At 27.2% G+C, this 15,257-nt stretch overlaps 2 protein-coding genes across 3 annotated transcripts; both read right to left on the bottom strand.

Moving 5' to 3' along the window:
* Positions 1-1,671: 1,671 nt before the first annotated feature.
* LOC110653346 (10 kDa chaperonin, mitochondrial) lies at positions 1,672-4,445 on the bottom strand. Its single transcript, XM_021808936.2, has 3 exons — positions 4,210-4,445; positions 2,691-2,830; positions 1,672-1,903 (listed from the first exon to the last, which is right to left on the bottom strand). The coding sequence occupies exons 1-3, from the start codon at positions 4,312-4,314 to the stop codon at positions 1,855-1,857; spliced, it is 294 nt and encodes a 97-aa protein (XP_021664628.2). The 5' UTR covers positions 4,315-4,445; the 3' UTR covers positions 1,672-1,854.
* A 3,545-nt stretch (positions 4,446-7,990) lies between these two features.
* On the bottom strand, positions 7,991-11,150 carry LOC110653347 (uncharacterized). 2 transcript variants are annotated; one of them, XM_021808938.2, is made up of 6 exons: positions 10,954-11,147; positions 10,816-10,869; positions 10,655-10,733; positions 10,485-10,525; positions 8,389-8,448; positions 7,991-8,295 (listed from the first exon to the last, which is right to left on the bottom strand). In XM_021808938.2, the coding sequence occupies exons 1-6, from the start codon at positions 11,017-11,019 to the stop codon at positions 8,215-8,217; spliced, it is 381 nt and encodes a 126-aa protein (XP_021664630.2). In that variant the 5' UTR covers positions 11,020-11,147; the 3' UTR covers positions 7,991-8,214. The 2 variants fall into 2 exon arrangements, with proteins under 2 accessions (XP_021664630.2, XP_021664631.2); XM_021808939.2 differs by lacking the exon at positions 8,389-8,448 and having other exon boundaries at positions 10,954-11,150.
* Positions 11,151-15,257: the final 4,107 nt, after the last annotated feature.

Below are 15,257 nucleotides of genomic sequence, written 5' to 3'. Positions count from 1 at the left end.
CTTACTTTTTATAAAAATTTATAATTTAACTTAATTTGATCTAATAATTAAAAAGTATATTATTTATTTAATAGATTCAAATTTAACGGTTGATTTTCCCAATTCCTTACTTGAAAAAAAAATGATAATAGTACTTATTAATATGCACTAATTAGTATTAGAACTAATATGTGTAGGTAATTTGGATTAGTTAGTTGAAAAATGGTGTTGAAGGTTTGATTAAAAAAAATTGAGTACAAATGCAATAATCCTTGTTAATTAGAAATAAATTGTCAATATTATTAAAAATTATAAATGTAATTGAGAAAAAAAATATATGAAAATATTTAATTTTTGTGACATTAAAAAACGAAAAACCGTAGGCTAAACTGTTTAAGCTGCTAATGTTTAGTAGACATTTAAAATTCAATTTTAATTAAATTTAATATATTTTAATTTTTAAAACTTTAAAACAACAAAAACAATTATTTCTGATTTTTTCAACATTTTTTAAAATTACATTATATATATATAAATCTAAACGAACTCCAAATATGTTATTCTATCAAATATTTCTTTAATTGTATTGTATATTTTCAAAAAGCTAACACCTGCAATTTTATGCCCCACACACACACACACACATATGTATATATGGATGAGCTTAGGCTGCTTATGTATAAATGAACTTTTGCTTCATGATTAGCGGTGTGAAAAGAGGAGACAGAAGAGAGGTTTTCTTTGCAATAGTAGGAATTGCAAATTACTCATCCCTCCCTGCATGCATGGTGCATAATGGTGTATTAAGGACGCTTCTTGCCATTATTGAAGTATTTAATTAATCAAATAAAACCAAAAATAGGATTTTTGGGCTTTTTTGGCATTGAGATTCTGAAAAATATTTATATTTTATATGTTATTAAAAATTAATTTTAAAAAAACTATTTTTTCTAGAATATATCAAATTTAATTTTAAATTAATTTTTAATATTCTCTAACTAACATATTTAAAAAATATTTTTCTTAATAACAATTTCAACAATACCAAACAACACATATACTCGATCAACACAACTAATCTTCGAACAATTGTTTGATGGAGAGTTATCAATTGAATTGATTTTAATTAAAAGAATAAACTTCTCATAATTGCAATTAAATCTCAAATTCTTAATTAAACGCAATTCCCCCTAAATTCAATATTCCTGTTTAGATTAGCATTAAATAATTTATTTAAACACCAATGGAAAAGAAAAAAAAAAAAAAAACGTTTACATAAAGCTATTTATTAGCAGCCATTGGCTTACTTTGATTGAAAATGCTTGGAAAGAAATTGTCTGGTTGATTAAAAGATGAAAATAAAGAATGAAAACAAGAGCATTTTGACACTTGCTCTCAATGCTAACCGACAAAGTAACGCCACAGCTTTTTTGAACGCTGAGATTAGACGGTCTTATTTATGTTGGAAGGGCCATGAGAATATTAAGGAATAAATTTAGGAAACTTTGAAGGTTTTACCAATGGAAAACCTTAATTTACAAGCCTTTATATCTTCATCCAAAATAAAAGTCAAAATCAATGGGGGAACCAAGAATGGAACTGTAGAGCGGCCGCTACCCAGATTTGGCAACACGAATGGACTGAACACTAACAATATATAATGGGATATTGACCATGATGATGCTAAACAAATGAAAAGATAAGAAAGTTTTCATATTTTTTTTCATTACCCACAGCAAATTAATTTCCAACCTCACTCCCTTGGGAATACAAAAGACAAGGTTGATGCAAGTTTCAATTGGCATGCTGGGAAACCAACAGTAATCTCAAGAGTATCTAACTGAATTAATTTCCAACTCTTGGAAACATTATGCATTAATCATGAAGAGTTCCGAGGATATCCTCATCTCGGTATAGATGATACCTGAAAAAGTAGATAATGCCAACAATAAGATAATATAGTATGTAAGATTATGCTGTGGATTGGACGCTAGCAATGACAAAAAATTATTGCCAGAGAAGGAAATCTCTGGTGTTGGGCACTGCTTCCCAAGGTAAGAGCTTGTAAACAAGAAAAGAGACAACAGTCTTAGCTTTTTGCAGGAATCAGAACTCAAGGAACAAATGCAGTCAAGATTTCCAATAAAACAATTTAAAGAAAGCAATACACCTCTGGTTATCAGTTCACTTAATGACATCGGTAGTTTTAGTGATGGCTACAGAATGCAATAAAGCAGAGAGGCAATCCTGTTCTTCAAAAATTTTTTCTAGTTTATCCTTCCAAGATTGATCCAATGATGTGATGGAATGAAAGTTACTCAAAAATTCAAAATCAAACAAGGTAAATTGCTAGTTCAGAATAAGTAAATAATCAAAGATGTTCTCTAGAATAACTACCTTGATCTACATTAAATCATTGTGCCATTTACTAGGCGCTAGCCATTTTGTCACATGCATGTCACAAGATAATAAGTTATATAAACAAGGACCATAACATAGCTGAGAAAAAAAGATATTTAATGTTCTTCATGATGCATTAAGACAAAATATATATGCTGCACAAGAAAATGAAAAGACAAATCAAAGAATAAACAAATAAAGACAAACTATTAGAAAGAAAAACACAACTATTATTTCCAAAAAACAAACTACAACTGTTAGACACTCAAACCACAATGAAGAAGGATATTTCAAGAGGCAGTAAAACTCACCCTTTATCACCAAGGTTCACTTCAATGCCCCCATATTCAGGCAAAAGAACAGTGTCTCCTTCCTTTACAGTAACAGGAATAAGCTTTCCATCTTTATCCCAAGATCCAGGACCCACAGCAACCACTTTTCCAGAGTTCAGCTAGAATTGTTAAGCATTGGCAAAAGAATGATAATCAGTAAACAAGCTGTGTAGCTGACAATAAAACAAATGAAGAAAATGGATTAACCTTAGAGCATTTTAATCCAACCGAGTTAACCAAATCACCAAGAAAATTAAGAAAGAGTGCAACATGATTGACATACTAAAGTAATTACCAGGATGAAAAACCAAAAATGATAAAAAATTGTTGGACTTGACTGCTTTTCAAGGATGTCTCTATATTCCTAGAAATAAAATTCAATTTTTTTTCTTTTTCTTTTTCTTTTAGTTAAGATTTATTGTAAGATCTATCCATAGTCGCCAACCAACCACAACCCTCAACATTTGAGATAAGGCCCCATGGGAAACCGACATTTAATAATGAGATTGAAACTTTGATTCTTGTACACAGGTAGGACCAACTTCCTCTTAGGATAAGAAAAGGTAGCCTTATAAGCACTCTAAGGAGGTTATATCCTTGTGAAGTGGTTCGAGGTCTGAAACTCAGAAATGTACCTTATAATGACTTTGCAAGAACTTTACAATCATTGAAATGGAAAATAGCTTACAGGCACTCAGTGCCAGATTTCTTAAGGGTGAATTACTCCCAAGGAATAAGTCATCTCCTTTAGGAAGGCTGCTGATGGAGCAATACATTCTAGAGAATAGTATCCTAAATAGTAAATAGTGATCAATTATTATCAAATATTGTCACTTTCCCCAACACTTATCACAATTTCTTTGAACTTTGATTTGGGCATGGAGTTAGATTTTGAATCTGCATCATCTCCAGCATACCATCTTATTTTTGTGAAAGCAAGATGACTTTAGTGAGCACTCTAAAAACTACCAGTTAGGTTATATTGGCTTGATTTCTCTGATCCAGTCTAATAAAAACCTTAAACTCCATATTTGAAATTCTCTAAATCAAGCACTTCTTAGCAATCAAATTGAAGATTACCATGACCAGAAAGCTCCCATCAGCCACTCCAAAACATTAGCAACAGCAAGCCAGAATCTTTTCATATAAATAAATAGTTACTTCCCATCGGGCTCAAAATGGGAAGTAAAAAATCACGGTAAATCAGCATGAAAACAAAGAGGCTGATGATCGCAAAAAAGATAATGGTTAATACCCACATTAAGGAGATGCTCAAAATCAGAGTCAACTTAATACAAGTAACAGCCATACCCAGTAAAATTATAATAGAAAAGAAGACATAAAAATCAATGCCCTCTGTTTGGTTTCAAAAGAGAGCGCTACAAAGAAACACATTGTCCTATAAGTTCCGGCAAAGCAAATAGATTTTGAGTTTCATTTCAAAGGACATTTGAAAGGAAAAGGAAAAGGAAAAGAAAATGAAGAAGAGAGACAAAACCTTGGAAGTTTTCTCAGGAAGCAGAATTCCAGCATTGGTTTTGGAAGGAGGAACTATTTTCTCAACCAAAATGCGATTCAGAGAAGGAATCAAACGCCTTGCCATCTTCAGAGGGAGAGAGTAACAGCAGGAGTAGAAGTTTCTTCCTGGGTTTTTAGGTTTTGGGAATTAGGGTTTAAGAAGGAATTTTTCGTCTCCTCATGAAATCCCACAACTTCCCACAGCTTAACCACGTGCGTTTTGCAAAGCCAAAAGTGGAAATAGCCAAATGCAACCATTACTACCGAATCGAAATCGATGATTGGTTGAAGTAATTTAATTATATAAAAATAAATAAGTTAAATTAAGCATAGTATTTTACAATGTATTTTCGGATATCCCATTTTAGCATTACTTATTATTTTTATTTTAATCCTAATCGTTTCTTAATAAAATTATATTTTAGTATTTTATCATATAATAATTTAATTCTTAACATTTTAATTTTTAAAATTTCAAAATATGATGTGTTGTAATTCCTAAAATTAGATCTTAAAAAATTTAATAATTTATTATAAGATAAAAATTATATTAGCCTGGAAGGATCTAATGGATTCCATCATGTTTTATACCATTCAATAAAAATTAAATCTTTAATCAAAAGCTATTTGATGGAATTGACAGCTTAACGTATCCTACTTGCATGAAATCATAATAGTTAAAACTCAAAACAAGAAGCCGACTAATTTTATAAGACTAATTATTTTTTTTATGACGTGGATTGTACGTTGTATTCATTATAAATACTTAATCTAATTTTTTTATATAATTCTATAAAATTTTTCACATTAATTAATTAATAAATATTGAAATATTTTATAAATTTGTTTTAGTGTTTTCTTAAAAATATGTTGTTGAAATTTTTCTATATTAAAATTCATTTTACTTATTAAATTAACAGTTTTGATTAACTTAATTAATTACTATTTTAAAACTAATAAATTTAATTATATGAAGATTAGTTTAAAATTCTATTAGGATTATTATTCTTTATTAAAATTTTATTAACTAATGTTTTGATTAATTTAATTTTTATCAACCAATTAAATAAAATAAAATGAATTTTTTACAGGTATTTTTTACCATCTTTAATTATATATTTTAATTGGTTTTCTTTCAAAGTATGGTGGTACACATTCATAACTAAAATTAATTTTGTATTGAAAATTTTCAACAACATATCGAGTCTGGGTTTGCATGAAACTAATCAAGGGGTATTTGTTTTTTAAATTGGACATGTGTTCTACCAAAATACAAGTAATTTGTTTCGATATATATATATATATATATATATATAATATATAGAGAGATGAGTTAAGAAGTATATATATATATATATACTTCTTAACTCAATATATAAGTAATAATCTCTCTATATATTATAATATAATATTTACTCACTCATCGTACACTAACGTTATTAAAAAGCCAAAACTGAAAGAATGTTCAACTACTTTTTTATACTTAGTCAATTAATAACATTAATCTAATCTAAATTAAATTAAATTAAATTACTATTTTCTATTTAAATTAACATATTATAATTATACTAATATATGTAAAATATAATTAAACTAAAAATTTTACAGTAACAAAAAAAATAAAAAGAAGTCTTTTTTCACTATAGTAATATAATCTTATAATTTTGAATTAATCAAGGAGGAGAAAAGAAATGTCAATATCTCAATCAACTTATGTGCACTAAGGATAAAGAAGGAAAAATATTGATAAAAGATGAAAACATTAAAAAAAGATAGAGAAATTATTTTGATGATCTCTTTAATAATAGTCAAAGTGGTAATAACGTGAATATAGACTATAGAGTAATAGAAAATAATATGAATTATACTAGAAGGATTAGATTTTCAGAAGTAAATGAAGCACTTAAGAGAATGAAAGTGAGTAAAACCGATGGACCCAATGGAATACTAATTGAAGTGTGAAAGTATTTGGGAGATATGAGAGTGACATGATTAACTAAATTGTTTAATAAGATTCTAAACTCAAAGAAAATGCTTGATGAATGGATGATGAATATTTTAGTACTAATTTTTAAAAATAAGAAAGACATGCAGAGCTGTTCAAATTATAGGAGAATTAAACTCATGAACTATACTATAATGTTGTGGGAGAGAGTTGTAGAATATTGACTATGTCATGACACTTCTATCTCTCCCAATCAATTTGACTTCATGCCCGATCGTTCAATTATGAAAGCGATCTACACATGGTTTTTATCGATTTGGAGAAGATCTACAAAAGAATGTATCTATTAGGTACATACAAGCGTTGAAAGATATGTATGAAGGAGCAACTACTATTGTGCGCACAGTGGGAGGGAACACAAGAGATTTTTCTATCTCAGTTGAATTACACCAAAGTTCAGCTGTAAACCATTACCTTTTTACATTAGTTCTAGATGAATTGACAAAACATATATAAAAGAGTATCCCTTAATGCATGATGTTTACGGATGATATAATTCTGATAGATGAGACGCGAGAAGGAGTTAATAGAAAGCTAGAGCTTTTGAAAAGTATTCTAGAGTCAAAAAGCTTTAAGTTAAATAGAATGAAGACAGAATATATGCATTGCAAGTTCAGTGAATACTGAACCAGTGATAGGGAAAGAATTAATTTCAATGGAGTGATATTGCCCCAAGTAATCACTTTAAATATCTCAACTCAATCCTTCAAGTAGATGAGGGATGTGAGGAGGATGTTAATCATAGGATTAAAATCAGATGGTTGAAATGGAGACGTGCTACGGAAATTTTATGCAATCGCAAGATTCTCAATAAGTTGAAAGGAAAATTTTACTGTACTGCTATACGACTGACTATGTTATATGATAGTGAGTATTAAACAATGAATGAGTCGTATGTATCTAAGATAAGAATTGCAGAGATGAGAATGTTAAGGTGGATGAGTGACCATACTAGACTAAAAATCTGTAATAAAGAGTATTAGAGAAAAGGTAGAAGTGGTGCCGATTTAAAATAAATTGAGAGAATGGAGATTTAGGTAGTTTGATCAAGTGAAGCGTAGACATACGGAGACTTTAATTGGACAAGTAAAGCACATTGGGTTAGAGGATAGAAAGAAAAGAAGGAATAGACTTAAACTGACTTTGAGGAGAGTAGTACAACATAACTTAAAAACATTATACATTTCCGAGGATGTAACCCAAAATCATTTAGAATAGAGAGAGACAACACATATAACCGACCCCAATAAATTTTTGAAATAAAGTTTTAGTTGAGTTAATCACAATTATATTATTCTAGTAAAAACAAACTCCTTTTCCATAAGCTAAAATTGTTATTTTATTTTTTTTTTTAATTACATGTTAGATGCTATACATTTTTTTAATATTATAAATAATATAAAAACTTTTAAAATATTTTTATTTATTTTAAATTACAATAAAAAAAACTCAATCAAATGGAAACTAAAATAAAACTTATGCACAAATAGAATTAGGAACTTTCATTTTATGTAAATTATAAAACTAAATTTAAATAATAAAACTTTAAAATAAATTAACTTTTAACAACTAATTAAATTTTATCTTTTATTATCGCATTAATAAATTATTAAAAGTACTTTGGACAACACCAATACTTCCCCACTCCCTTCAAGCATATGATATAGATTAGTTAAATTAGTATTATTGGACTTGGAAAAAGAGATGGATCTTCTTTGGATTTAAGCAATAACTTTGGAGGAAAATTGGAGTGGAGTTGCGCCTCTAACGTTGCTTTAAAAAATTTACATTTAAATTGTCCTAATCATAAAATTGATAACAAATTCCCTTTCATTCCCCTTCTAGTCATGCATATCATAAAAGAAAACGCTTAAAGAAAATAATAATAATAATAATAAAAGACAGCTCATTAGAAACTAATCACAATCAAAAGATAACACTTTCCAACTGCGTAAGCAACACGAGAGAGTGAATATATAGCTACGAAGAAAGCTGTTCTCCTGAACTTCTTGTCGAGTTTATAATGCTACGGGCAGCATCCAAACTCAGCTCTTCGTATACCTGTATATATACAAATTTTATGGCATCAATATCAGAAAAATCGAAACTTAACTGAACAAATTATTATGTTAATATGAAGATTATTATGCATACTAGTCGCCTGTGAACTTGTTGAAAAGCATTACAAAATTTCTTTGCCTCTGCTGCACCCATCTACAAATCCACAAGCACATAAAAATTAATTAATAGAAAATATTCCACTCTTCATTAGCAAATAAAACAATTCTTTTTCCCCCCTTTTTTTTTAAAAGCTCTAGCTTTGACATTCTGGATGCTTTCATGGTGAAAGAGGATATGCCCAAATAATCTCTCTAAGGATTCTTTCCTGGCCCTGAGCAAGTAAGGCGGCAAATGACCCTAACTATAAAACCAACTCCTTTCTTCACATATTATAAATGCATCTGTCCATTAAACAACTAAGTCGAATCAAGTTTTAAACAATCAAGCTTCATTGAAATGCTTCAAGTTACAGAGATGATACCAAATCTTATCAAGATAAACCTTCAACAAATCATCATCACAACAGTGACTGCTTTGATCTAATTAGTATTCCACAAAATGAACTCATGTTTCCCCTTTTGCATAGACGACAAGGTTACACCACTAAAAACCTATCCAAATGCTACAAGTAATTGCAAGAGTCATTACATGCCAGCTTCAAAACATCTATGGAATGCAGACTGCATTACAAAATATTTATCACGAGTCACTGGAACTTCAATCTTAATTCTTACACTAAGTCCAACAACCCATTCCAGAGTGACCTAATTTTGAACTTAAATTAAGCAATTTCTGAACAACTTAAGACCAAAATCAATGCAATTCACTTGAACTGTTTGATCTACATTCTCATGGTCTGCATTCAATATGGATATTACTCTCACTGCTATTTCACAACTTGAACATGACATTACATATAAAAGTGTGTTCTTCAACTGTAAAAAATCATTTCAAGGGCATCATCATCAGCAATACATTTTGGCATGTAAGTATGCTACCACATTCCTTTATTGAATACCCTTGCCACAACCCTTAAATAACCAAAAATAAATAGAAATGGCAATATAACGTCCCATCTATCTACAGTTGTTCATATTTATCAAAGATGGCTTGATACCAACAACTTAATCACCCTGTTTGAAATAATTTTTGAGATACAATTCAAATTGAATGATTTAATTAGAAAATTCATATGTTTGAACTTTTAAGTAAATTTTAAAATGATAAAAATCATTTAGAAAATTTGATAAGTAAAATGAATATAGTTATTTCATTATTTTGCCTTGTTTACAAATAAATAAATATAACTTAAGCAGGGGTGTGTTGGGTTTTCAATATATAACATTATTAAATGAATTAAATTCTTATAAAATCATGCCACTTCTGGCATGAATTCATTTCTTCCAAAATGACTTTTTTTTTTTTTAACTAAGAGAATTAAATTCTAGCAATTTTAAACTTTTCAAACATGAAAATTGTTCAAATAGAGTTCAATTGAATCGAATTCTTTTATTTTTAGACTTTCCAAACACACCCAATATGAATATTTTCAAAACACAAGAAACTCCACAAGGAATGCATCTTGTCCTTTTCCTTTCTCTGTTTTCACAGCAGAAGAGTGGATTGAACTTGCTTCTCTTAGGTGTGGGTACCAATTAAGCTAGAAAACATACAATAGTTATAACTCCAATGCTCACAATTGAAACTAATGATGTATAATTGATTTGGTACCCTAGTGGTGTTCATGGTTTGCACAATGGTGAATAAGTACTATCATTATTAATAGTCCTATGCCATCAAAGAGTTATTCATTAACACAAAAAAAGATTACTTTCAACTCTCTGTCTACATCGAAAAAACAACAAATCAAAAAGGAGGGCATTAAACCATGCTGAAAATAGAAAAAGTAATATTGACAAATGTGCTGCGTAATAATGAATGTCTCCTCAAATTCAAATATTTCCTCTTTACAAGTCAAAACTCTTCACTGCATATGGGGTTATATATTTCAAATTCGAGGGGACATAAAAGCAACTTCATTTCTTTTTCATACGAGATAATGATCTCCTATAAGCTCAAAGAATGTTCATGAAAAATTGCATCTTGTACTGTTTGTATGATTATGACTTGAACCAGTTAATACACCTATAAAACTGCTTCTTATAAGTAATTAAAAGCCAGAACAATACCTTCTTCTCAGCTGCCAACTTCAGCTTCTCCCAGAATGCATCTATTTGAAAAAGGAAAAAAAAAACCATATGAAAAACAGTAAATGAACAGTGAAATTGAACAAGAATTCTTCAATCAAAGACATGACAGCAACAAATCATGGGGGAAAAATTCTGAAGCAATAAGATACCGTGTAAATCAATAGTTTGATTGCTTGTTTCCTTTTGATCCCCCTCCTGCTCCTCCCATGCGTCCTGCCATTTCTTCACCTGCAATGCAAATCTCATAATCAAAAGCCAAAGAACAGGAAGAGATAGAGAGAAGGGTATAAGCAACAGTTTCAAGTGCTACATCGTCATCCTGCGTTGGCCGCGTAGTGGATTGCCTAGATGGATCGAGGTCAATCTGAAATTGGAGAAAAGTGATTAGCATATTCACAAAAAAAAGAGCAAATCTTTACAGAAACAAAACATGAGTAATCAGAAATACATGGTAATCGCGAGGTCGGACAACAGGGAAGAGATCAAGAAGGCGTCGAAATTCCTCTTCATCCATTTCTACCTTTTCTTTCCCGTGAGAAGGCGAATAAGCAGCGAGCCTGTGAGTCCAATTTCACTCGCAGGCGTTTCAAATTTTATATGACGGAATTGTCCCTGTGGCGGCAGCTCCTCGAGTCTCGAGAAATTACCGGGTTTTAAACGAAATAGTTTGTAGGCAGCGGGGAGCAGCCCAGTTCTCGATTCTGATAGGCCCATAAAAATTTCGGCCTTTTCGTTAAGCCCGCCGGTATTTGGTTGCGTTATTAAAGGTAGAAGTCTAATTTACAATTTAGTCTACTGAATAAAAAATTATTATAAATTAATCATTCTGTTTTTAATAAGAAACAAATTATTTTTATTAAAAAAAAAAATTTTTATTAAAATTTAATATTAGTGTATTGGAAATTATAACAGTTTAAGCAAACATTTTGCTTTTATAATAATGTAATCATTATAATTTTAATATTTACAAAATTAACTTTTTGATTTATAATTGATTAATTGTAAATTTTAACAGGATAAACCTTATGTTAATAAATACAATTAATTAAACTGTAATTTTTACTATAACTCAAAGATTATTATTAAATTGTAAATTAAAAAAAATGGAACGCCTTTTTTTTTTTCGAATGCATAATGCATTGGCAGCCCTAGTTGGGTAAAAAGGCTATTACAAAGTTATTAATATATATTTGTGCCATAAAAATATAATGATGAAATTAGTAAAATGTCCAAATCTTAATAATTTAGACATGTTATTATTATTTTTGTTATATACAACCAAAATGATATGATTATATATTATAATTAATGATGATAATAAAATGATAAAATAGTAAAAAGTAATTTAAATTTATATCTGCATATTTGAGTATCTTAAAAATTAAAATAAATAAATAAAAATTAAAATTTAATTAATAAAATAAAATATTAAAATAAAAATTTATATGGAAGTTCAAAAATCCTTCCAATTCAAAAGATCTAACCAATTGAAAGAGAAAAAATAAATAAATAAAATATCTAAAAATTGAAATACATATTATTTAAAAATTAAAATGAAAGTTTATTTCTAGCAATCAAATAAAAAATTACAAAAAATAAAAAACCAATAATAAAGAAACACAACAGGATAAAAATGCTAGTTAGAATAATAAATTATATTTTTATTACAAATAAAATTGTTCAATGAAAGTGATAATCAATTTGATTTTTTATTGTTTCAATTTTGATTTAATATGTTTGTCAATCCTTTAATTTTAATTCAGTTAGATACGATTTCGGTTTGATTCTCAATTTTTAAAATATTTTATGTAAATATTTTTTTTAAAAAGTCATATTTAAATTAAATTTTAAATTTTATTATTAATACATAATATATTTTTTAGTTATTTTTAAATTAATTTAATATTTAGTGAGTACATACGATATTGACATGTGGATTATTTTTTTATTAATGTATTATTATTATGCTTCAATATGTTTTTCGTTTTCTAAGTTTTTTTTTCCAATTAATTACGTGATATTTTTAGTTCAAATATTAGGTAAATTTTCTCTATGTAAAAAAGAAAAAATATTTAAGAAAATATTATAATTTCATTCATATTAGAAATGTCAAAAATATTTTATCCAAAAGCCAATTTATTCATTAGTTTGTAGAAGAAATTCATCTACTAAATATGTAATTAAGTTAAATTATTTAATTATATAAGTTAAATATTAAATTATTTCATATTACCAAAATAAATTTAAGAGTTGTTAAATTTATTATATTATAATATCAAATTTATAATAGTCGCATTTTTTAATTATGAATGTATATATATATTCTTTAAAATTAAAAAAAAATTATAATTCTATAAACTCTATAATCTTATAAAATAATATTTTTATTATAGTTAGTTAACTTATAAATAGCTCTAATTTCAATTTTGATTATTCAAAAAATTTATTTAAAATTAAAATGAAATTATTAAAATTAAAACAATGAGACATAATTAAAAAAAATCAAATAATTTTTTTTACTATTTGGTCTATTATAATATATATATATATATATATATATATATATATATATATATATGTGTGTGTGTGTGTGTGTGTGTGTGTGTGTAGTTTTTTTAATTTCATTGTGAATTAGCAACCTTTAACTGAAAAAATAAAAGTGAACTTTTATTATCACCTTAAACTACTATAGAAAAAAAAAAAACTGATAATAAGAAAAATGAAAGCGAAAAAAGGGTTGATCATCATTTATAGTATAGTCTAGAAAATTGATGGTGAAAGTGTAGACATGATAGAGAGAGGAAAAAAGTATGTATAGACATCAATAATTTGATATTATTATATTTTCCTTATAATGAAATGAAAGTATGATATGTAATTAATATAATGTTAGTGTACAAAGTAACATTTAAATATTAATTTAATAAATATAATAATAATTAACATAAGTTTAACAACTAAATTGTCAAATAATTTAAATAAATTAGAAAAATAAATAATAAAAAATAATTTCAATTTATATATAAACACTTAAGTGATTTAAAATTAAAATAAATAAAAATTACAAAATCTAACTAATAAAATAATATGCTTGAATAAAAATTTAAAAGGGACTCAAATATTCTTTTAATTCAAAAGATTTAACTATTTTTTTTTTTAAATAGAGTATCATACCAAAAAATAAAAGATATATCTTGCAAAAAATTAAAAATTTTTATTTTTATTAATAAAGTAAAAAAATTAAAAATAAAAGATATATCATATATAAGAAATCTCAATGAGATAAAATAATCATAACATTATTGTTACAACGGTTAATTAGAATTTATTACAAATAAAATTATTTTATAATAATAATAATAATAATAATAATAACTAAATAATTTAAAAGTAATTGAAATTAAAATAAAGATTTTTAAATATATATATATATAGTTTAAGATAGAAATTAAAGGAAAACTTAAAAAAATAAGACTGATGCGCAGTTTAAAATAGAAATTAAATAATTAAATAATAAAAAAATAAAATATTATTAGAAAACGAAAAATAATATAAGAGACAGCGTGCAAAAAAGTCCGCATACAATTTTGTTTGGATGTGTGGCAAACAGGTACCACCATTCACTTTAGACCACGTATTATAAAAGAAAAAAAAAAAGATAAAAAAGTCATTTTATTAAAATTGTCACGGATTATAATAGGGTATAATAAAATTAATAACATATAATACACACATATATAAAATAATGATAAAAATAATTTAATAAAATTTTTGTTCTCGTACCAATGAAGATATTGAATAATGAAACGACACAGAGCGCAGGCAGGCAGGCCCCTCAGGATGCTGGGCCCCGCAACAGTCATAAAATTTGGCAGCAAATGGTGGATCATCAGGTCGCTGTTCACAGTAGCTTTGTCTTAAACAAACCAACGAGATGGATGAAATTCTAGTCACAAAATCTACATTTCTAAGCAATTCTAGCGTGCATTTTGGAAATAATCATTTGAGCCTATAATTTAGTTATTTGGGTTAAACATATAATGATATCTTTAATTGACTCATAAAGACAAATTTATCTAAACTTAACGGATCTAATAAAATTTTTTCTTACAAATAAAAAAAAAATAAAAAGGATGGTTTATCAATTTAAGCATGTGACTTTTCTCAGGTTGAAATTCTGGTTTCCGTTTCATCACCAAGACCAGTAGATGAATGGAAACACGCGCGTGATGGGAATAGGTCCGTATAGCTAACTTCTTTTTCCTTGTGGTCCTCCCGGCCTGCGAAAATGACTTTTAACAACAACTTTTGTTCATTATGAACATATATATATATATATATATAATTAATAATATCTTATAGTAAAAAATATTTATTAATTATCTTAATTAATTAATTAATGATTATCTTAATTAAGTATTCACTCACGGCTGAACATTATATATGTTAATATATTGGATGATTAATGCAATACAAATAACCGATGAATCATCCAAATGCAATTATGAGACGAATGCACTATATAAGAAATATATATCATAAGATAAACATTTAACTATTAAAATATTAATTTAATATTTACATATTACATATATGATCATAAAAATATATAACTTTTTATAGTTCAGAGTCTCATAATTTAAATCCGATTATCTAGTATAGACTATCCCATATATATATATATATATATATATATATATATATATATTGTAATAACAATTAATCACAGAGCCATTAGGATTTTTTTTTTTT

The sequence above is a fragment of the Hevea brasiliensis genome, chromosome 9 (genome assembly GCF_030052815.1).
Source record: "Hevea brasiliensis isolate MT/VB/25A 57/8 chromosome 9, ASM3005281v1, whole genome shotgun sequence".
Lineage (NCBI taxonomy): Eukaryota > Viridiplantae > Streptophyta > Magnoliopsida > Malpighiales > Euphorbiaceae > Hevea > Hevea brasiliensis.
The sequence above is the reverse complement of the archived record's forward strand: the minus strand, read 5'-3'. Positions and strand labels throughout refer to the sequence as shown.

Bases quoted from the DNA above. Each gene is read 5' to 3' on its own strand.
- LOC110653346 (XM_021808936.2), bottom strand. From the start codon at position 4,314: ATGGCAAGGCGTTTGATTCCTTCTCTGAATCGCATTTTGGTTGAGAAA. The intron at 2,831-4,209 runs GTTTTGTCTCTC...TAACAATTCTAG, and splicing joins TTCCTGAGAAAACTTCCAAG to CTGAACTCTGGAAAAGTGGT. The intron at 1,904-2,690 runs GTGAGTTTTACT...CTACTTTTTCAG, and splicing joins GTGAACCTTGGTGATAAAGG to GTATCATCTATACCGAGATG.
- LOC110653347 (XM_021808938.2), bottom strand. From the start codon at position 11,019: ATGGATGAAGAGGAATTTCGACGCCTTCTTGATCTCTTCCCTGTTGTC. The intron at 10,526-10,654 runs GTATCTTATTGC...TTTTTCAAATAG, and splicing joins TCAAACTATTGATTTACACG to ATGCATTCTGGGAGAAGCTG. The intron at 8,449-10,484 runs GTATTGTTCTGG...GTGGATTTGTAG, and splicing joins AGTTGGCAGCTGAGAAGAAG to ATGGGTGCAGCAGAGGCAAA.